This window comes from Vidua chalybeata, chromosome 12 (assembly GCF_026979565.1).
Source record: "Vidua chalybeata isolate OUT-0048 chromosome 12, bVidCha1 merged haplotype, whole genome shotgun sequence".
Taxonomy (NCBI): domain Eukaryota; kingdom Metazoa; phylum Chordata; class Aves; order Passeriformes; family Viduidae; genus Vidua; species Vidua chalybeata.
This window is the reverse complement of record NC_071541.1, coordinates 2836194-2859296: the sequence shown is the minus strand read 5'-3', so window position 1 is coordinate 2859296 and position 23103 is coordinate 2836194. Positions and strand designations below refer to the sequence as shown.

The following is a 23103-nucleotide window of genomic DNA, read 5'->3' as shown; positions in this document are numbered from 1 at the left end:
TAAAGCAGTGCATTTTCAGAGAGGTAAAATCAGCTGGAGGATGTCTCGTGACAAGCCGTATTCTGATATTGTTGATATTAATGAGATGGGAGCCCTTCTGGGGTGAATTCTTCAGTGATTGGTAAAAAAGAGCAGCCCAGCAGTTGCACATCAAATGTCCAGGCGTTGTTTTGAGCATTTGATGTGCAGTTAGAACAAATCTAAATTTTAATGACCCAACTTGCTGTGCTGCATAAAATTCCCAAGGATGCCAAAGGGAGGGGTCCACGCTGCTGAATTTTCCTACACCTCCAGCACCTCACTCTGCTGATTTCCCATCCTTTGCAGACCTTCATGGACAAACAGTTCCTGGAGAAGGGCTGGGTTTACAGGGAGCCTTTTAGGAGCACTAAGCTTGTCAAAAATCTCCATTTACAGAGCATTCACTGGGGCAGAAAATGTTGTCTCCCTGAAAGTCATTTTAGAGGCCAACTGTTCAGCACAGCATTTGCATTCCTTGGCATTTTCTCTCTTTTTTTCCTCATTTGCACCAATTTCAGGTCCCTCTTCAGCTTTCCAGCTGTGTTTGCACCTCTAATGATGCACCTTCTGTTTGCTATCCCCACAGGGAGAAAAATCTCTTCCTCATAATCCCCCCGCATCTGGTGCTTTCAAATCTAAAAGTCACAGTTCCATGTTAGCTTGTGGCTCCAACCAACAGGAGCACTTAGGAGTCCAAACTGCATAAATGACGTGCTTGTGTCCCATCAGCTTGGCTGATCCAAGTCATTCATCTCATGAACGTTTTTTGTCTAAGAGTCTGTCACGAATAGGGGAATTTCCCATCCTTTCTGGCATTTAAACGCTAAATGCGCATAAATGGGATGTGCAAACTAACCTTGCCACCTGTGTGGTTTCAGCTCCAGATAAAAACCCAGAGAACATCCGAGTTGAAGCTTCTGAACCCAATGAAATGGTGATGAAATGGGAGGTAAGGCAAGATTAGCAAATCCTATAGGAATGATCCTTTATTCTTCTGAAAGGTGAATTTGACTTAAATGTATTCTGCATTTTCAACCCCAGTATCATTTTTATTTCAAAAGACTGTTTTTTATGTCTGACTTCAGAAGATATTAAAAAAAAAAGGAATTCCAGTAAATCATAGTGAGAATTCACCAAAATTTGCTCTTATTTGCTTATTTTATGCAAGAAAATGCTTCAAATAATTGTGGTCTGACCCTGCTCTGCAATTAAAATTACCAGCCAGGCCCAGGGAGGGGATGGGTGGCTCATGGCTTCTGCCCTTCCAGCCTGGAAGTTTAAAAACGCCACAGATCCCTTGCCCAAGAGAATGTGAGCTTGAATTTTTACACCATGAGCTAAAGAAATGTGGATAAACCTCCAAAGCCTGTGATGTGCATCAAAGGAATTATGTAAAAGTCTTGAGGATGGTTTCCAGACTTCAAATTTCCTGAGTTTTAAGCCTCGAGCTTCTGTGCCAGCAGTTGAGTTATGTGTTCCTTCATTTAGCGCAAATATCCACAACTGTGGAGGGAAGCAGGTTTTTGTTGAGGCTGGAATTACACACAACTTGCATGAGATTTACTCCTCAATCTGCTGCTCCCAGCAAAGAACAACAAATGGGAAATCATGGTTTGGGGTAGAATTGCATCCAAAAGGAGATGGCCCTCAAGATCCATGGGCTTGGATTTGAATGGGATTTTTAGCCCAGGGTCAGGAGAGAAAAATTCTGCCTCTCAGAAAAGGTTGGATTTGATCTTGGAGGTCTTTTCCCATTTTAATGAATCCATGAAATGCAGAGTTTTAGTACCCAGTATGTTTCTTGGGAAATACTGGGATGGCCAACACATCTTTGAGAACCAGGAGCTTCATAATCACTGCTCAGACAGGGCAAAAGTGGAAGTGAAAGCTGAGCCTGAAAGGAGAGAATGGGATGGAAAGGCTTGGCTAAATCTTGTTGAATCATTAAAATGTTGTCAAACAGGATATTCATTTATTTATGGCATTTCCTGTGTGCTTTTCAGAGGAACTGCTGGGCACTGCACAGGCTATTTCTGACAGACAAAGGCTGCAGAATGATGTCAATCTGCCTATTTTGGATTAAGAGACCAGCTGAGCTTTAGCGACTGGGATTTTCAGCCAAGGATTTGCAGCTTTAAGGGAGATCAAAATAGAAGTCAAACAGTGCTGCAATTTAACTCTATACAAGAAATCGGGTTTTTTAGGAGGAAATTTTTACTTCTCCAGCTTCTCTTGCAAATCCCATTCCCTGGGGTCTGCTGTGGAGATGGTGCCTGTGAGAAATCTCCCAATCTCCCAATTCCTTTGCCTAAGACATCCCAAAGGTCTTCACAGCAGAGCACAGCAGTGGGAATTTTTGCAGATCCCCCGAATTTAGGTCTCCCCTTGCATGAGGAACACCAAAGGGGAATAACTTTCTACTGGTATTTAATGCTATTTCCTGTCAGACCTCTTAGATACAAACCAGCTATTATATAGTTCATATTTGCTTATATTTAAATATTATTAAAGGCAGCCTATGTGGTGGGAAACACCCACAGCTGTTCCAGTGTTTAGCTTTTTTGGTAGGGTAGGTAATTATTTAAGTTTCTTAATTAAAGTAGTGCATTTTCAGAGAAATAAACTCAACTTGAGGATGTGTCATGACAAGCTATTGCTATACATCTCCTAATATTTTATAAATTCATGTTAATTAGCTGGAAACCCTGCTGGGATGAATTCTCCAGTTGATTGGTAAAAGCAGAGTGGCCCAGCAGTTGCACATTAAATGTCCAGGCATAATTTCAACCATTTGGTGTGTAGTTAGAACAAATCTAAATTTTAATGACCCAACTTGCTGTGCTACATAAAATTCTAGGATAAAATGCAAATTTTATCTCTGCTAAAAGGCACACACAGCCTTATGCCAAACTATGCAATTCAGTAGTGCTGAAGGCATGTGGTTTTACCTCACACAGGAAAACCTGTGGCAAAACAAACCCTGATGTGTGTAGGAGGCAGAAACACAGCTCCTAGCAATTAATCTGGATTTTAATCCAAGCCTTTCACCCTCCTTTCTCTTGAAGTCATGTTGTTGTTGTTCCAATCATCCTCAAATTAAAATGACAGCAAAAACTCAAAGCTTGGGGGTTTTGCCCCTTTTCTGTCCCAGCGTTGTAACACACATTCCAAAACCATCCCACTCCCCTCGGCTGTTGGTTTGTGACAACAGCAAAGGCAGACAAGACCTCTTTTAACTTTTCCCCAGCCACTGAAGCCCACGGAAAGGAATGGGCCGGGGCTGGAGTACAAGGTCAGCTGGAGGCAGCGGGGCGTGGAGACCGACTGGAACGAGGAGCTGGTGAAGAAGCACTCCCTGAGCGTGCGGAACGTGCCCACCTTCGTGCCCTACGAGATCAAAGTCCAGGCCGTGAATAATTTAGGATCTGGCCCGGAACCAAACATCACCATTGGATATTCAGGAGAGGACGGTGAGTGGCAGGAGCTTGCCTGTAAAAATGGGGGTTTCTTGTGCTGCAGAACGCTCGGGCGTGGAGTGATGGATTGGGCAGCCCAAAGTTTCTGGAGTGCCAGTGCTCAGCCTGATGGGTCCATGAGGCATGGACGTGACCCGTGCTGGGTGCCTGAACGCCAGCCTGCTGGAGTGTGAGGGGTTTTTTTGGAAAGGTCACTTGTGCTCTCATTAATCTCAGTTGTTGGCTGAGTCTGGGTACTTGTTTGAAGGCCACAGTCCATGAGAAGTTTCTGAAGTGTAGCAGTCGGGTTGTACTTGGTAGGGAAAAAAATCTTTGGGCTCTCTGAGGCTTGACCCAACAGTTTAATGCTGTCAGAAGTTAAATACTTGGACAATTAGGGACAAACTCACAGGCACTGAGTGTTTGAGTGAATTTGCAGACAAAGCCACATTCCCACATGTGCTGGTGTTTCCTTCTCCATGAGTTCATGAAGAATGTGTCATCTTCTCCAGCCTGGGTTTCTGCCTCTTGGTTTTCCATGGCTCCCAGGTGGAGTTTCAGTGCTGGAAATGGACTTGGTAGTGGTCAGACAGGAGAATCCTCACTGCCCAGCCAGAGGTGGGAACAGGAACATCTGGTGGTGCAGAAGAGGTGGTGAATAGTGAGAATGAGGAGAAAGAAACTGCACAGCATGTTTATTTTCTTTGTCTCTCTGTGATGAGTCTAATTTTGCATCTACCAGTGGAAAATCTTCCTCGCAATTCAGTTGTCAATGGATCAAGGACTCCTTTTTTTTCAGGCACTGTAATAGCTCTCTGTGTTATGCAGTGATTAAAATCCTACTGTTTAATGAGCTGAGTTGTAAAATGAAATTGATTATAAAAAAACCTTTATGATTGCCTTCTTGAGTGCCGTGTTAATCATTTTTTTTTATTCTTCTCACTGCTGTAAGCATTGCTTGAAACAGGAAATCATAAATACTGGTGCAGAAATTCATGTGTCCCAGTACACATGTATCTCAACCCTCAGCAGAAAAATACAGAAAAATAATGTTTATTGGCCCGTTCCACCCACTGGATGCAGGTGTAATGGCTTTTTGCTTGCCCACAGTGAGACTGCATGAAGTGGCACAGCTGAAGCTGGAAAGCCAAGCCCTGGAGCTGTGAACAGTGTGAATCTGGGCTTTTGGAAGTGTTTTTAACACCTGGGACTTTTGTTTTTGCAGTTCCAGATGCTGCTCCTTCGGGCGTGTCGGTGGAGGTTGTGAACAGCACCCTGGTCAAAGTCTTCTGGTTTGGGATACCAAGGGACAGAGTTCGTGGGCACTTAAGAGGCTACAAGGTTACAAATCTCTCTATAAGTACTTGTATATAGCTGAATAAATTATTAAATAATTGCAGATTGCAATCTCTCATTTTTGGGAAGGTGGGAGAGATCATGATCATGCTCATCCCCATACAACATAATTTGTTATAGAAATCCCAATCTCCTCGCAGGTCAGCTGGTGGAAAACAAGAAACATGCTGGATGGAAAGAGGCATCACCCAGAGAAACACTTCCTGACGTTTGTAGGAGACAGGAACTCTGGGATGATTCCTGGCCTGGAGCCCTTCAGTGAATTCCGCTTGACAGTTTTGGCTTTCAACTCCAGAGGAGATGGCCCTGAGAGCTCCCCCGTGGTGTTTGAAACTCCAGAAGGAGGTAAGACAAGAGGAAAATATGGGATGGAGGGTCATAAATTGAAATTGTCCTTGGGACAAGGTGAGTTGATTCCCTTATTTAAAGTGATAGTAAAAACTCCACTATTTGTAGAACCCTTCACTCAAAAGGGGACCTGTAGGTGTTGAGCTACATTATATCCTCATTTAACAAGAATTTGTAGGGACAGACCTGTTCATTCTCCTCTGAAAGCTCATCCCTGTGTCTTCCAGTCCCTGAACAGCCACGTTTTCTCAGGATCCTGAACTTTGACAAGGACTCAGTCACTCTGTCCTGGGGACTTCCCAAGAAAGCCAACGGCCACCTCACTGGCTACATTCTGCAGTACCAGATAAGTATGTGCCTCATTTGCTTTGAGTTCAGAATTGAAGCAGGATAAGTTAAGGAAAATTCCCAGCTGTGAGGTGCACAGAGGCTGCCAGAGGGCAGCCTGCAGTTTTCCACCCAGTTTTCCATGCCTTTTTTTTTTTTTTTTCATGGAAGCTCCCATTGCTGCCATTCCCTGTCCCACATTTATGGGCTGATTCAATTACTTCATATTGGCAAATTACACCTAATGTAGTGGCTAAAAAGGCCCATAAATTGTAGGTGCATTTTACTGGAGTGAAACTCATTTAATACGAAGGGAATTGTGATGAGAGCACTCTATGAAGCCACATTAATGTAGATCTGCACGTTATATCAGGGGGTTTCTCCCCCCCTAAGGTGCCTCAGCAGAAACACAAAGGATCACCTGAGTCATGGTGTTGAGTAATCACACTGAAAACAACCAAATACCAGGGGAGTTCTTTCTTTCTGCTGAGGAAAGAAATGAGAAACAAAGACAACCTCAAGCAAGACCCAGTACTTAGCCCAGACTGCCACAACAACAGTTGTGTGGTTTGGTGATAATTCAGTGTATTTCACATGTTCTTTGAGGCTGGAAAAGGATGAGTCTGTGCCCTATTTATATATATTAAAAAAAAAAAAAAAAATCACCCATGTACTTTACACTTCTCTCTGCTGGTAGCAGAACTGATCCGATGCCTTTGCATCTGGATCTTCCCTTTGGTTTTGCTGATTATGGGCAGAGAATGGATTTATTTACAGGACTCTAGACTGGCTCAGTTTGGAAGGGAACACAGAGTCATCTCGGTCATCCCACAGCACAGGAATGTGTCCAGATAGCTCTGGAATATCCCCAGTGAGGGAGACTGCACACCTTCTCTGGTCTCTGTTCCAGTCCTCCGCCACTGCACAGGGAAGTTCTTCCACAAGTGTTCAGGTAGAACTTCCTGGGCATCAGTTCCTGCCCATTGCTGGGCATCACCAAGCACAGCCTGATCCTTCTTCTGACGCCTCCCTTCAGCTATTTCTGTGTATTTATAAGATCCTCTCTCCATTTTCTCACAACCCCTCCTTCAGCTGCCAGCTCTGAGGAGCCAGAGCAGCTCACAGCACACCAACCACCCTCTGAGCTGCCGGTAAAAGTTTGCAGATGTTTGGAAGCAAAGCAAGGAGCAATTCATGGATATTTAATGATCTAGGAGACAGTCCTTCTTACCTCCCTCTCAGGCTGTGCATATGTGCAATCAGAGAGCTTTTCAAGAGCAGTGACAGCTCACGGAACCGCTGGGAGATGGGCACGGAGGACATAAACCCCATTTAACACGGACGGGAAGGGCGCCTACACTCACCCAGCCTCCCTCCTCCCCTCTCCCTGCCGACTGCTCCCTCCTGGGGGTGCTCAGGACACGTTTCAGTGGCTCTGACCGAGGTGCTCTTCCCTTGCAGTCAACGAGACGCACGAGGTGGGCGCCGTGAGCAACGTGAGCGTCGCCAACCGCTCGGCGCTGAGCTGGCGCCTGGCGGGGCTCAGCCCCAGCACCAAGTACAAGTTCTACATCAAGGCCTGCACGGCCAAGGGCTGCGGGAAGGCGGCCACCGAGGAGGGGCTGACGCTGGCCCAAGGCAGTAAGTTCACAAAATCCGGTTCGGTGTGGAGGAACTCTGAGAATAGCAGGAGAATGCTGCGTGTAGGTAAAACCTTACAAAATTGGGGCCTTGTTACCCTTGTAAAATCATGGCACGGGCCTGCTGCTTCGGCTAAGTAGGAAAGGACTGTGGGAAAGTGACTCGGCTGAATTGGAGGTAGGAAAACGAGTTATAGAGCCACGACGTGCTCACATCATGGTTTATGGCGGTTGGGTGAATTACATTCGTTGTGCTTAAATGGAACACAGCTGATAACAGCCTAACTGCTTTAAAAGGCCTGGTTTGTGCAATAAGGAGCTCTCCTTTGCACCTCCCTGGGGACTCTGCATTACTCTGCTTTTCTGTAATAGAAAAATCCATTGAGAATAATCCAGGCTTGACATTTCCTTTGTAATTAGGGGAAGTAAGTTTGTTTTCCTTGCCATGAGAGCAGTCAATGGACTTTTTAATGTGGCCACGGTGTTCTTCAGGGAAGCAGAGCTCATCTGTTTCATTTTGCTGTGCAGTCCTGTTTCTGTTCCCACCCATCAACTCCTTAAGCCATACTGGAATAAGTGAATTGCATTCAGGCACGAACAGAAAATTGAAGATGCAGATAATCTGTTCTCAGTAATATTATAAAAACAAATTCTGCCCATGCATGAAGATGGGGGACTGCCAGCAACATTAGGGTCAGCTGTTTGACATGGAAAATCCTGATAAACATCAAGTTGACTGCATTTGCTCCATTATTTATGATTATTTTATCAGAGACCAGGAGTGAGTGTTTGTGTGCCACTTACACCCTGTGCTGAAGCACCGATGTTCAGTGATTTGAAGGAAAATCCCAAGCACTCTATGATAGCTCATCTTTCACTTTCAGCTGAAATGAAATAAAATGAAATAAAATGTACTGTGCTCAGCAAGTCTGAGAACTCCACAGTACTGAGGAGCAGCTCCTTGCTATTAATCAGGAACCATTGCTGTGCACTTACCCCAGGGAAGGAGAAAGAGAATGTGATAAGCAAAAGAGTCCTGACTGCATCATTTTAGCAAAGATAACAGTTTGCAGCAATGTTGATGGAAAATAGAAAAATGGCCCATGTGCTGTTGGACTTCTAAGTTGCAGAATTATTTTCAGTTACTGGTAAAACAGGAAAAATGTGTTTTAAACCTTCATGTCCCAGTTCCACATGCAGTCAGGAACTGCCATTTGTTTTCCCAAGTAGTAAAACTCCTTCTCAACTCTCTTTTGGCCTCCAGTCTCACTGTAGGATACAGGTACTCACTTGGTAGCAACTATTAATCACCATGATTTATTCCTCATTAAAAAAAGAAAAATACTTCTTTTTTCTCCAAGATAAAAATACCCCATTTCCCCTCATTAGCTGCCTTTTCTGGCCTTCATTGGGCAACCAGAATAATGTGTTTTGACTCCTGGAAATAACCTTGTCATGGTTTAGAGATGTTGACATTCATTTTGTTCTCATTCTCTACTTTCCTAAACTCTGTTTCAGCGGTGGCAACACCTGATTCTTGTGAAATATTCTTAGACTAGAGCAGTATAATTAATGAAAGCTGCAAGGGTTCAGTTCTATGATTTATGTGTGCTCCTTGCTGCTTCTCAAGCCACCCTAAATTAGGGCACTGCATCTGTCACTGAGATGCCATTAGAGTTCTGTGTCATTATTTGCTGGCTAAATTGTTCAGATATTTTTCACCTAAACATGATAGGCTGAAAAAAAAAAATTAAAAATCACTCTTTTCAGTGACCTCCTTGGGGTTTTAAGCTGTGGTTTGGGGAGCGAGGCAATTGCTCAAAATTAAAACAATCTCTCTTTTTGAAGGAGGGGAGTGATTTCAGAAGTCAAAGTTTATCATTTCAAATGACCCACGTAAATGGCAGATATAAAATGTGGTGCCCTCTGAAATGAAACTCCGTGATGGAGCACTCCACGTTTCTTTGGGGGTTGATTCAGTGATTCTATAACCACTCTGTTCCAGTTTAATAATAAACCCATAAAGCTCTCGTTGTTCATTTTAAGGCTTTGGAAACTTCCACTGCTGCAATTCAGCCTTTGCCATGGGTATTTCAGAATTTCACAATGCAATCTGCCAGGAAAGTGGAAATGTTGAGGTGGCAGCTCAACATCTCCATCAACATTCATTCACTTTTTCTTTTTTTTTTTTAACTTGATGTCCATCACTGCTGTTGCTTTATTTGCAGTTATCACTGTTACTGTTGTCTGGAATTAGGAAGAAAAAGGAATTTCCTTATTTAATATGTGTGAGGATTTGTGTAGCACCACTGAAAACAAATCTGTACATGAAAAATAACTCAGAAATGAAATCCTTATAGGCAACCTAAGATCTTTATCATTTCTTGATAAAATGATTCTTGAACCTGAGCAAAAGGGGACTTAGATTGTACTGCAAAATAAATAATAGCTTAATTTCTGTGATTTTTATCTTGGTTTCATTCCACAGAAGAAAATATGTTGTCCTTAGAAAATTACTATAATCTCTGTCTTCATATTTTCAGGCAGTATGTCTTAAATGACCTCCAAACTAATTAATTTTCCCCTTGAAAATGTCAATTTCCCCAAGATCATTAGCCCTCAGAAACAGAACACAAAATAATGTTCTTCCAGAAGTGAAAAGATTAATTTAATGTAGCAGCCCTTCTTTAACACAAAGCTCCTTTTCATCTTGCCACCAGTGTTGCTCAGGGATTACCAAACACATATTACATGTTGAGAATTATCATTGTGCGTCCAGAAATCCAAGCATTAATGAGAAATTCATCCACATGAAGCCACACAGTTGTAGGTTTATTCTCCAGAGAAGCCAGGAAATAAATGTTCACCAATTTCATTATATTCCAGTGGCTGTTGGCATGTAATTCCCAAAGGTTTTTGCAAAATCTTAGGGAGAGGCTCCTGTCCTTCAGGACCAGAGTAACCATGTGGAACAAGACATGTGGGTTCAGCTCTCTTTTGCCATGGGCACAGCAGAAAAGGAATAATAAAAAACCTTTCCTGTATATAACTACTGGTGCTGTTAGCAGCAAACCCTATTTTTTCGCTCACAATCAAGACAATCTAAAGAAATCGGTGCAAATTTCTTGATCACCACCTCACCTATCAATTTTTCTCCATAAATTTTGCGTACAACAGGTTGGCTAATCTCTGTAGTATAAAATAATCCAAATTTAACATGAATTACCTCCTGCATTGAAAAGCCCTGAAAATGAAGGATACTTGTGCTGCATATTTATGCATTTTTAACAGCCAGGCAGCAGGGGAAAATTAATGGAAGTTCAGCTTTGCATTTATTGCAGCAGATGTATTTAGACAGGTATGGTTATAAATTAAGATGCTGCCCACAATTAGTATTTAGCTCTCAGACTGACAGGTTTTTTTTATGTAAGTATATTTTATAACAGATGTGCTAACTTTTGGAGAACACTCTGGAAAATCTTCAGGGGTGGTTTCTATTGTTTTTCCCTTTATACCATAAGCTTCTATAAAAAATGTGTGTTCTGTTCTCCTCATAAATCTTGGAGCCTGGTAGGAATATTGTAACATTGCAGTTCAGTGTTTAATGTTCATGCAAGTCCCATGGTGTGGCTGATAAATAGTGGGGGAAGATGAGAAATGCTGGTGATATGCCTTTATTACTAATGCTCCTTCTCCCTTATTGGAGATTAAAAACCCAACCCAACTGCTTTCAATTTTCTGCAGCTAATTCCCGCAGCTTTCAGGATGTTCCTGGCCTTCCAGAATGTGGAGCTTTGCCTTATCTGTGTATCTTTGCTTTTATTTTTCAGGAGGCCACACAGTTTTTTTCTATTCCAGCCACCAACCCTGCCCCCATTAGCAAAGCTTTCTGCTCTGTAGGGCTCCTGTTGGCTGTGTCACACAGACCAGGGAGAAATGGCATGGAAAAAAAAAAAAACAACTTGTAATCACCCAGCATTGGACACCTGTTCTGAGTTTTAAAGGAAAAAAAGAGTATTTTGGGATAGGAGATGCTAAATTGAGAGTTGTTGCTAAATCCCCAGTGCCAGGTTAGGCTGGGCTCATCCTCATCCCAAAAGGTCCATCCCAGTCCTAAGCTGCTCCGTGTGCCAGGGCAGCTGCAGCATCAGACAGAGCTGAGCAATAAGCAGACAGAAAAAGGTTTTTTTTTTTTCAGCCATCTCACTTCCCTCTTTCTGCTTCTCTGAAGAGCTGATGGTTCAGAGAGAGACTGGAATAAATAAGGGGCAGAGAGGGACTGGTAAAGCTGGTTTAAGAATATGAACCACAAACCACCTGCCTGGAGCTCAAGGTTTAGGATTTACTTCCCAGGAATTCAGGAGAAATTCTTCCTTAGGAGGCTGTTGGTATGAACATTTTGGGTCATGTAGTTTCCAAGTCATGCACAAGTGTTAGTGATATTTAACAGATATTGGGTTGAAGGTTCGTGCTCATTCCAGTTCCTTTACGGATAATATTCCCTTTTTTCTGATGCCTTGATTTTAGAGCATGTAATTAAAATGTACCTGTGGTATCCCTTTGCCTAATTTTCGGTTTGATTAAAAACTATAGCTGGGTTTCATATACTTCATTTAGCAAAAATTACCCATAGATGGATTAATTTATACTAATGAGCTGTGCTTCAGTATCAGCAGCGTTTCAGCTGGATGTGTTCTCTCTGGTCCCAGTGGTCTGCTCATTTAACTGCTTATTGTAATACATGGAGAGTTGCCTTGAAAAACTTATCCTGAACTGCTGCTTTGACTGTGCTTGGATTTATCTTAATCTTTTTTCTTTTTTTCCCTTCAGCTGTCAACTCAGCCTTAATCTCCAGCAGCTTCTTGCTTTGCTTATTTACTAGTTAGAGTATTAATGAGCGTTGTTCTCCTGTCAGTGCTAATTGGCCGAGTAGTTTTCTGATTATACTTTGTGCTTTTAGATGGCTTTGGACAAAACAGGCAAATCAGGCACCTAAGAACAATTCAAGAATTATTTTTATTAAGTGCAGCCCCCGCAAATTTCTCCCCTGTCATCGAGGACAGGGACACTTCCGTGTTGTAAGAGATCCCTCCATGTCACACACAGTTCTGAATTTGCTGAGCAGGCTGTTCATGTCCAGGCAGTGATTGTCAGCTCCTGTAATGTCCTTTCTCCTGCTTTCCACAAAAGCTGTTCTGAAAAACCTTATTTAATGCCCACAATCTGAATGCAGACGGGGTTACAGAGGTGTTTTGCAAATAACAAGGTTCCATAACCAGAACTAGTGGAATTTGCCTTCTCCTAATCAAATATTAAACTCATCAGCAACACTTAAAATGCCTAAATGTCCATTTACAGGCAAATTGTTGAGTTGTTTCTAAACCAGTGCTTTGTGCAGGCGTTGTGGAATTTAAAAGGACACAGAAAATCACTGTCAGGAGAGAAGCAAGCACAAATCCCACTGTTAATTTTTTCTGGGAGACATATAAGGATCCATATCCAGCTAACAAGCTGTCTGTGCTTCCCTGCTGAGTTCAGTTCAATGGGAGAAGCATCAAACCCCAGATTATCCACACAAAGCAAGCCCGTTTGCAAGTTGTAATTTTTTAAGCAGGCATTAGTTAAAGGAGATCCATAATCCCCCATCAATATTAACTTTCATCCTGGGAGATGTACAAACCCCTTCCTAAACATCAGGATTACTCTGGACTGCTGTTGATTTCATTTGATGGAACACTAAAAATCAGAGGGAATGTTTGGGGTTTTTTTGTTTTTTTTTTTTTTTTGCTTTGGAAAATCAGATTGCCTGATGCCAAATGTTTAAAATGACGTGTTGTATTTGTCTGTTGTTTGTAACTGTGCATTTCCTAGGCTTCTTGTCCACGAATGCCATTAATCCCTATGCCTTGAATGTGTGCATTCCGTAGGTAAAGGCAGCGGCAGGATTTCAGACGCAGTAAAGCCCACCCCAAAGTTTCAGCCCAGCGAGGCCCTTGAGCCTGGCACTGAGTACACAATCCGCCTAGTGACTAAGAACTGGGTGGATAACAATAGCATTTTTGAAGATGTAATTGAGACCAGGGGGAGAGGTGAGACACGAAGCCCTTCGAGGTGCTGAACGTTTGTTTTTTCCATGTGAATCGATGCTGAGGTTCCTGTGCCGTGTGAGTGTCCCAAACTCATCGTTCCGTGCTGTGGCGTTGAGGTTGGCCCTTGCAGTTGAATCCCATGGCAGCACAAACACATCCCAGGTTCTTGGCTGAGCCCTGTGCTTTAAAACAGCCTGGGACAGTCCCAAACCTTCACAAGCCTGTGCAATGTGAGAGGGCAGCTGGGATAAAGCCCCTTAAGTGGCCAGTTTGGTGATTTGCTTGTACTGGGGGCACTTTTACCCTCTCTCTCTTTCGCAAAACTGCTTTTGCATGAGAGGCTTAACAGCTCTGTGCTCAGCTTTCCTGTGTGGTGCTAATCCTGTGAGTCAACTGCTCTCTCAGAGCCGCCTTGCCAAGTGTCTGTGTTGTCCCTTGTCACCTGCACGCTCCCCTCCAGTCCCAAATGTCACACTCTGGACACATTCCGGCCTCGCGCTGAAGTTGAGCACCATCAGTAGCGGTAGACTGAGTCCATTAAGGTCCAGAGAGGGACGTGATGTGTTCGTGTTATTGTGGGGTGCTGCCCTTTCCCTCTGATTAATTTCCTCCCTTTTTGCTCCTCTGCCATCTCCCCAAGCCTACGCTGGCATTTACGAGGGGATTTCCACCCAGGGCTGGTTCATCGGGCTGATGTGCGCCATCGCCTTGCTCACCCTGCTGCTGCTGACAATTTGCTTTGTCAGAAGAAATAAAGGAGGCAAATATTCAGGTAAATGGATTTATTGTCCTTTCCCCATGTTCACACGTTAATAACCAACATCCTTCAGAGGTTTCTCTCTGGGGGCCGCAAGGCCGCGAGCGCAAACATCCAATTAGGATTTGTAGCTTTTGATAAATATCCACGGAAGGGATTTTAATGAATGTAAGTGGAGCTGTGCTGTGTGCTGGCCACAGAACCTGCAAAGGCCTTTCCCAGCACTCCTGGAATATTCCAGCATTTAATCCAGCAAGATCCTTGCTGGCAGGACTCCCTGCCCGCTTTCCACCTGGGAACTGCTGCTGGACACGTGGACAGAGCTTCCACAGGCAGCTTAACAGTGGAATATTTTGCTAAAAATTACCTCTGTCACTATCCAAGCAGTGAGTAAGGATTTAGGTAAATGTATTGGCTGCCCAAAGAGGTGATGGATGCTCCATCTCTGAAAACATCCAGTGCCAGGTTGGATGGGGCTTGGAGCTGCCTGGGATAGTGGAGGGTGTCCCTGGTGGCACTGGATGGGATTTAAGGTCCCTTCCAACCCAAACCATTCCATGATTCTATAAATACTTGCTTATAATCAATTAGGGAATGGTCCCAAACTCTTGGAAGCTCACAGGTTGTGTCCAGCCAGCTCCAGGCCAGGCTGGAGGTGAGTGCAGATGGTTTTCCCATTGCCCCTGGGAAAAGAAGAATCCATGGCAGAACACAACACAGAGATCTGTCCTTTATTTTATTTGTACAGTGAAAGAAAAAGAAGATTTGCATCCAGATCCCGAAGCTCAATCAATAAAAGATGAAATCTTTGGGGAATATAGGTAAATAGGACCTGCTTTCACGAGCCTTTGTGTTTCTTGGGGTTTTGTTTGTTTCCAAATGCCATCATTATTCGGGACATTTTTATGGCATGCAATTAATGCTGTTTTTCATTTTCAAAGCAAACCTCATAGGAGTGGATAAGAGTAGGAATATAAAGGTATATCCAGTATTTTTCAATCCATCCAAGCTGGGATATAAGGAAATGTTGATGTATTGGTGGTTATTTTTCACTTTTTTGTTTTTTTTTTTTAATTAGCATTGTATGAATAATGTAAATATATATGATAATCTGGGGTGCTGCTGAAAAGCCCACTGAAGTCAATGGGTTGAATTCTTTGTCTTCAGTGGGTTTTTGAAACTCAGACCCAAATCACATAATATGGGGAATTTTGGGGAAGAAAACAAAGAAAAGTTTGGAATATGGTAAAAAAATATTAAAAAACCAAACATCTCTCTACAGAAATCCCTGTAGGAGAATTGAAATAACCACTTTGGCTGCTTTAAAATAACTAAAACTTCAAGCAATATGTAATTGTGATGTGAAGGAAAATACATAATTATAAGAACCATACTGGAAAACTGGTGTTGCTGCCCTTAAGGGCATAAAATTGCTGTTGAAATCCCACCTATATATACTACATTATTTGTACTGGAGTAGGGCTTTTTTTTTTCTGCATAATTTCATCTTTATTTAATTTTTAATGCTTTCTAATGGGACAAATATTTAGAAAGGTAAGAAAGCCCTGAGGTTAATAACTTTGACCCCCTCCTTTCCCCCTGAAATCCAAACTTGTCTTTTTTTCTAAGGACAAATGCTCTGTTCAGAAAAGTAGTGATTTTTTTTTTTTTTCTGTGTTGCTTATGCACATATTGAGTCCATCCTGAAGAAATGAAGCTCGCGTTCATTTCTCTGTCCCTGCTTAGATAAAATTGCCAAAGATTTGAAACTGAGCTGGCATTAGCAGCAAGGGCTGTACTTGAGTAATTATGTCCCTAATCCAGACACCTAATTTTTTTATTTTTATGAAGTTTTTTATACAATATTTTAATATTTTCCCAATCCCCCCAAATGTCCTCTTCTTGTTCCTCTTCTGTAGAGCCATTAGGAGGAATGGCCAGCGAAATTGCCCTTTTTTTCCCAGAATTTTTGTGGTGGGCCTGTCCTTTTTCATGGAATTTTCACTGGACAGAGACTGCAGATGCAGACATTGATTCTACTTTGTTTTTTTCCCAGTTCTTCCCCCATAGCAGAGGCAAACTCCAGTTTTACTCTGGTAAAATAAAATGACAGCAGAAAAAAAGGGGAAAAGCACCCTTATTGGTCATTTAAACTCAAAGGGATGCTCCCAAAGCAGTGAGATGTGACCCACTGAAGTGATACCACTTCATTCACCCACCTCAAAAGGAAAATGAAATAAATAGGCCCTGAATGTTGTCCAGTGTTTTGTAAAATGAGAAGTGTCTCTCTGTGGGGTTCCAAAGATTTGACATCAGCCCTGGTGGCTGGAACAGAGCCCTCACGTCCTTTCCAGCATTCCCTTTTCCTTCCCCCTCCCTTTCTGTCCATTCTGTCTGCCCAAGGCAAAAAGGCAAAAAACCCCAAATAGATGGGTATTGATAATGCCCATTTACCAATTAATTTGTTGGAATCATGACAAAATCCCGTGTGGGGGAGCTCAGGTGTGCGAGGAGCAGGGCAGGACTCAGAGGGTCAGATCATCCTCGCTGTACCACCCACGGGTCCCTCACTCTCCCCTTCCCAAGCCAAGGGCAGTGTCCCTCCTTGCCAGTGCAAGGCAGATTTTTGGAAAGGCATCTCTTTATTTTGTAGTGACAGCGATGAAAAGCCGCTGAAAGGCAGCCTCCAGTCACTTAACGGGGACATTAAAGCCACTGGAAGTGCTGATAGTCTGGTAGATTATGGAGAAGGGGAGCATGGCATGTTCAATGAAGATGGTTCATTTATTGGAGCTTATTCTGGATCTAAGGAAAAAGGATCAGTGGAAAGCACTGGGAGTTCTACGGCGACTTTTCCTCTGCACGCCTAAAACGATTGGTGTTTAATTGTGGTGTCTATCCTGGTTAGCTCCCACAGTTACCTCGTGTGCTGGGGAGCAGGGTGCCAGTTGAGCCAGTCAGGAAAATCCTGACATCCAGGTAATACAAAAACGAGTCACTGCCACTAAAAGATGATTTTTCCATCCTAATTCCTATGTGTTTTCTTCTCAATAAAACAGAGTAATTTTTTTTTTTTTCTACACGATGTGTTAGTCTGAGCAAACCAGAGTTTGCTCTGGTGGTACATCTGTGTCCTTACCTGCTGCTCCAGCTGTTTCTTAAGCTTGGAATATGTTTCTCTGTGTAGTATTTTTGCCCTGTATGGCTGTTGTCAGAGGTGTGTGTGTAACATTCCCTCATGCCCAAGATAATGGCACCAACAGAACCAGGTTACTCTGCAAAGTGACACAACGAGGAAAATTAGAATTTAAAATACCAGAGAAATATATTCTATATATTGTATATTTTTTTCCTAAAGAATTGAACCCCTTTGTGTATGATATTCAAAAAAACTGTTTTAGTGGTTACAGCTGACTTCCATTACCAATACTCAGAAATGCAGCTTTACCCACAGGAGAGTGTGGGTGAAGCTGCTGCCCAGTAGCTGGCACTATTTCCTTAAATAAGTTAAGCTGCAGCTCTTTCCTGTGGCAAGGCAAAACAGGGTTCCCATTCACCATCACTCGAAAGATTTTTAATTTTTCCCAGTGGCAAGCTGCATTTCTAAGCAAACTCCTTGGTGTCTGTCTCATATCTGTATATTTGTGAGCTAGCCAACATTTCATGGAGACGTTGTACATATGATATTAATATTGACACAAGTCCAGAGCAGCCTGGTTTTATTTTGAACTGAGACATGTTGCTAGCATGGGTCTGTATAGCTGTGTAGGAATGAGTAGATTTGCTTCTCAATATGGATTTGGACCAGCAAAATTAGTTTTCAGGAGTTGTGTGTATAGGAATCATCCAAACCTCTCACCATTCAAGCAGCACCTAAACTAGACCTATCTGAATTTCAAGAGTTCGTTTCTTTTCAGCCTAATCACTGTTAAATAAACAAAAAAAAAACAAAAGTGAAGAGAAAATATTATGGTAGAGTTTCTTTTCCTATTTTGTTGACTGAATGCTGGTTTAAATCTGGTTCTTTGCCTCTCCAACACTAACTCAGCCGAGCTGTACAGCACATTTTTTTGGTCTTTTTGTATTGGAATCTCCTGAATCTCTTTTTAACAGCTTTTGTATTTTTGAATCTGCTTGTTTGAGTAGAGCATCAACGTGGCTTCATTTCTTCTGTCACTCCCATTATAAAAGTTTTTCAGTAGTTCCTGCAGGAGGAATAGATCCTAAAAGCTGTTTGGCATATAGCAATTAGGCAAATATCCCCAAATGGCTCCTCCATGATTTCAGTGGAAGAAAGAGAGGAAGCAAGAATTACTCACGTGGTTCTGAGTTTCCAGCAAGGGCTACAATTAAGCCCAGGGAAATGCAGATTTTTTCCCAGTGGAAGGGCTGTGGATCCCACACAGCTCCCCCCAGGCTGGGGCTGCTGCTCCTCAGAGCTTGGCAGTTTCTGGAAGCCTTTGGTGCTCAAGCTTCTGCTTATCTGTGCCTCTTTTTGGGGTTTTAATTGGAGCTTTTAAGGGCTTTTTATGTAACCTCTATTTGAGAAAAGCAAACCCCAAACAGCCACCCCAAAAGCCCCATTCAGGCTATGAGTATAAAATGGTGAGTGAAAATCTGCCCTCAATCAAAAATTATCCCATCCCATATCAGTGACCCACATTGTTCACTTTTTATTACTTATAAAGTTCTATTTTCTGTATTTCACTCAATCCAAACACTGAAGAGGTCCAAAAGCCTTTTAGGTTTTTTTTTTTGGGGGGGGGGGAAATGAATTTTCCAAAGAAGGGAGTTAGAGAATTAGAATTAGAGAAATGTGAAAATTGGCATCTCATCAACAGAGACATTTCCCAGCAGCATCTTTATCTGCTGACTCCTGTCTGCTGCAGCCCAAACCAGATAAAATCTAAGAACTGATTAGGCTTGTGACAACCTACTGCTTGCTTTGGGCTGGTTTTAATGTGTTTCCTTTGGGAATCATCTGCAGTGATCAAGGCTCTTTGAAAATTAGGCAATAAAATGGGGGTGGGCTCCCCCAAATCCTCACTTTGGGCTGGAGGGGCTGTGCCTGAACACACCCATCACATTTTCCTGTGGAGCACTGCTGATAAACCAGACCCCTCATCCCAGAAAATGCTTCTGTTAAACAATATTAAATTCCTCTGTTCAGTTTCAGACCATATTAGTGAGTGTCAAATGATCCAATAATGGATATAAATCCCCCGTGCAGCTCCTGCTCGGTTGCTGCTAAGAGGTGTTTGTGATGTGCTGCTTTTTCCACTCAGATTTTAATTCACAGCCTTAAGTCTTAATGTTGGTGTTCCACGATGCCTCAGGACCTAAAAGTCAAACAGGGAGGAAAAGATGTGCAATGGAACTTGGATTTTTGAACACGGGTTTGAGGAAGATGCCCAGTGAATATTTAACAAGTGACTCAAACTCCCAGGAAATCTCACTCACCTGAGCAGTTTTCTCTTCCCCAGTCATTTTTTTTTCCTTTTTGTCCTGCATTGGAATTTTTTCTTCTGTAAAGGTACCCTGGAAAGTGCAAGTTAGTGATGGTTTTTTGGAGATTTTTTTTCAAAAGTAAATTAACAGAGCAAGCTGAGGTTTTCCTGAGGAGTTTTTTTTGTCATTGCAGGGAGCTGGGCTGTGTTTTTGTCTTGGTCTGTGCCAGGTGAGAGGAAGTGTGACCATGTAGCTCAGTAAAAGTGTCACCAACTGCTCTGCAGTTGTAGAACTTCCTGAGTTGGAAGGGATCCACAAGGTCATCAAAGTCCAACTTCTGTCCCTGCACAGGACAGCCCCAGAAATCACCCCCTATTCTGAAATAGTGCATTGAGCATTAAATCTTCGTGTTGGTTTGTTTGGGACTTTTTTAGATTTTTTTTTTTTTCCTCTGTCCAGGGGTGTTTATTAAAATTAGCTGCTGGAAATCTGTGGGGATTCCATTAATTAACACCTAGCAGGGAATTCCAGCCTGCCTGCTGGGAGGAGGGAGTCCAGCCATGGGAGCAGAACAGGGAATTAGTCATTATCCCATCCCAGGCTGTGCTGGGTCCCTTTGGGTCAAGCCAGGATGTAATTCCACCCATCAGGGAGGAGACATTTCCCTTGCCCCACAGATCCAGATTTGGGGATTTAAGCAGCCTCTGGAAGAACAGAGGGAGGGGTCTTGCTGAAAAAGTTGTGCAGTCTTGACTGTGCATAACATGAAACAAATAAAATCAGCTCTTCCTAAATAATGGGGAAAAACCCTCTGTCCTTTCTCCCAAGGGAGCTGTTTGGATTCCCAGAGCAGCATAATATTGATAATTTTTCTCTAATTTATATATATATATATATATATATATATATATATATAAAAATTAATAACATTATCAAGAACTTGCAGGAACAGCCCCAGCTTCCCTCTCTGTCAAAATTAGGGGATCCAATCTCCAGAAACCCTCATGGCTCTGCACTCCAGCAGGATAAAAGTACAGCACTGGGCATCAAAGCCCTGCTGGGGCTGGATCTTTAGGAAAAGCAGATTTAGGAATTAAATCAGAAAATTAGTTCTCCCCTCTGGATAAAATTGTGTGTTCATGTATAAAAAATTTTAAAAACCTTCGTTGTAACTCTCATCTGAAATGGATCTGATAAGCAAATCATTTAATGATTGATATTTGTTCTGCTGTGCTGATGTTACACAAATTCCAGTGAGTGGCTCTTTTCCTGGGAACTGCTTCCATTGGCTGAATGGCTTCAATCCAGTGCACGAGAGGTTTTCATTAAAGTTTTCAGGCCAATATTATTTTTGACATGAAAACAAATAGTAGCACAATCTTTCTATATATATATTCAGAAAAAAAAAAAAAAGGTGAGATTTTTAAACAGTGATTCCACATTTTGTAAAGCAAAGTTAGAATAAAATTCACTGCTCCTTGAGCTTTCGAGAGGAAACCTCAACATTGTTTTTCACAGCCATGATTTTGCAGATGAGAAGTGTATTTAGATTATTTTGCTTACCTGTAAGAACAGATAGACAGAAAGGAAATTCTTCATGGAGAATTCCCTTTGTTTGCCAATGGATCACACCCTCAGCTGCATCTCTGTCAGTGTTTGTGACAAAAAATAAAGGTACAAACCACGCTGGAGTAGCAGGACATGTTTACATTGCAGCTCTGGATCTCTCATGTCAAATCTCAAGTGATCTGCACTGATTTGTTCTGTTTTCAGGCAGGAGCCCCTCGGGGGGTTTGAGCCAAAGCATTCTGTCTGTTCATTTTTTATTCTTATGGTTCTGACTTTAAACAAGAGACTTTGTAATTTCATGAGAAAAAGATCAAAGCAAATGTGGTGTCACCATCACAATGTTACTTTTTTGGGAGCTAAATGTTAGTGTGCATTGATTAAAGTTTAGAGAAATGTGTTGTACTGTAGTTGCTGTTTGTACCACGCAGATGTGCACGTATGGTTTGAAAAGATATTTTCATTTTACATGAAATACAACTTTGCTAATAAAAGTTTGACTTGTTGTAATCTTCAAAAGCCTTGGCTGCAATCAGCAAGTTTCTTTTGTTTGATTTGGGGGTTTTGTTTGATTCTTTTTTCACTTGACACTGTTTATTTGCTGGGAATCTGATGTAATTGTGACTCACAGCCCTCTCTAGGCTGTGACATGTGAGTGTTTTTTTTTTTTTTAATTTGTTTCACACCAAGGTTGAGCTGCCCTTGGTTTTCACTGGGATTTTTGGACACCATGGATCATCAGCCCTGTAGATATGACACCAAAGCAGGATGAACCTGACCTGCAAACTGCCTGAATTTAATTCCTCATTGATTCCATGAGATCCTCTCCTGGACCAAACTATCACCCTGTATATTGTTAGCATCTCTCACAGGCTTTACTCACCCTGTTAGCAGCACAAAACCTCCCAGCACACAGAGTTTCTACTCCTCTTCATTAAAGATCACCAGAATATTGGTCATCTTATCAATAACCAGGCTCACACAAACCCAATAATACCTTTTTTTTTAGGGAAGACTGCACTTGTGCTTCAAGTCTGAAATCTGTATTGATTCTTTTTATAGGAATTTAGCAAATGGGCTTTGTTTGCCAAGGAAAATACCTTGGTTCCTTCATTACTCCCTCCCCTCTCCCCATCACCAATACTCTGTTCTAGGATTAATTCTACTCTGTCTGCCCATGGGAAGGTTCTGCAGGTGAACACAAATTCACCCTCCTGATACCTGGAACAGCCAAACTGAGGACTCAATAAAAGACAGCAGACAAATCTGTGGCAGCTGATATTGGTGGAAAATCCATTTTTTAATGCATTTAACAGGAATCTGAAAGATCTTGTTGATGCTCAAGTGTGTTGAACATCATCCTTGATGCTGGTGTGGCTTCTGTGCTGTTCTGAGTGTATTTCATTGAAATATTCTGTACTATTCTGAGTGTTTTCACTGTATTTCAGTGAAAGAAATTATCTTTTTTTTTCTTTTTTTTTCTTTTTTTTTTTTTTTTTTTGCCACATGTTTTTAGCTGCTTCACTTCAGCAGGAAGGCTTCAGGACATTTTTAATGCATTCTTCACCTGCAAGAACTGAATACCCTCAGTGGGAATGCCTGTGCTAACAGGCATTCACCTTTCAGGGAGGCATCAAGGGCATCCCAAGAAGGTTTTATTATAATTCATATCCTGGAATAATGAGATTTACACTTTTCTCAATAGCAAAACGGGGAGGAGAATGTCCTACAATCATGTGCTTCACTGGAGTGAGAATAAAGGTGCTGCTGCCACCAGCAGGTGTGTGGGAGCAGATGTCACAGAAGTTTAAGGATGAAATATGGGATAAAATTCAATTTATATGAAACATGCATTTAAAAAATATTCCTGGGCTATTTAAAATGAGAGTGAAGTAACAGCTTCCACGGGTGCAGGAGCTCTGGTTAATTATGCATAATTTTGAAAAGATTTGATGTTTTGCTTTTGGGACAAAGTTGTCATTATTAGACCTGGTTTGGGGGCAGAGCATTCCTCCTAATGCTCAAACATTTCACTCTGTTCCTCGGTCTCACAAGGAAATGTCATCACTTTTCCACTTCAGCATCTGTTCATCAGC

At 42.2% G+C, this 23103-nt stretch overlaps 1 protein-coding gene across 1 annotated transcript in view; it reads left to right on the top strand.

The window, feature by feature from the left end:
- The window catches only part of CHL1 (cell adhesion molecule L1 like), a 132207-nt gene extending 110668 nt beyond the window's left edge, over positions 1-21539 (top strand). The window contains exons 19-28 of the mRNA XM_053953616.1: positions 900-970; positions 3269-3491; positions 4702-4817; positions 4973-5177; positions 5408-5530; positions 6969-7148; positions 13075-13236; positions 13877-14008; positions 14742-14814; positions 16647-21539. Coding sequence (XP_053809591.1) covers positions 900-970; positions 3269-3491; positions 4702-4817; positions 4973-5177; positions 5408-5530; positions 6969-7148; positions 13075-13236; positions 13877-14008; positions 14742-14814; positions 16647-16863 — 1502 coding nt within the window. The 3' untranslated portion in view covers positions 16864-21539. The remainder of the gene's footprint in view (positions 1-899; positions 971-3268; positions 3492-4701; positions 4818-4972; positions 5178-5407; positions 5531-6968; positions 7149-13074; positions 13237-13876; positions 14009-14741; positions 14815-16646) is intronic.
- The last annotated feature ends 1564 nt before the right edge of the window (positions 21540-23103 follow it).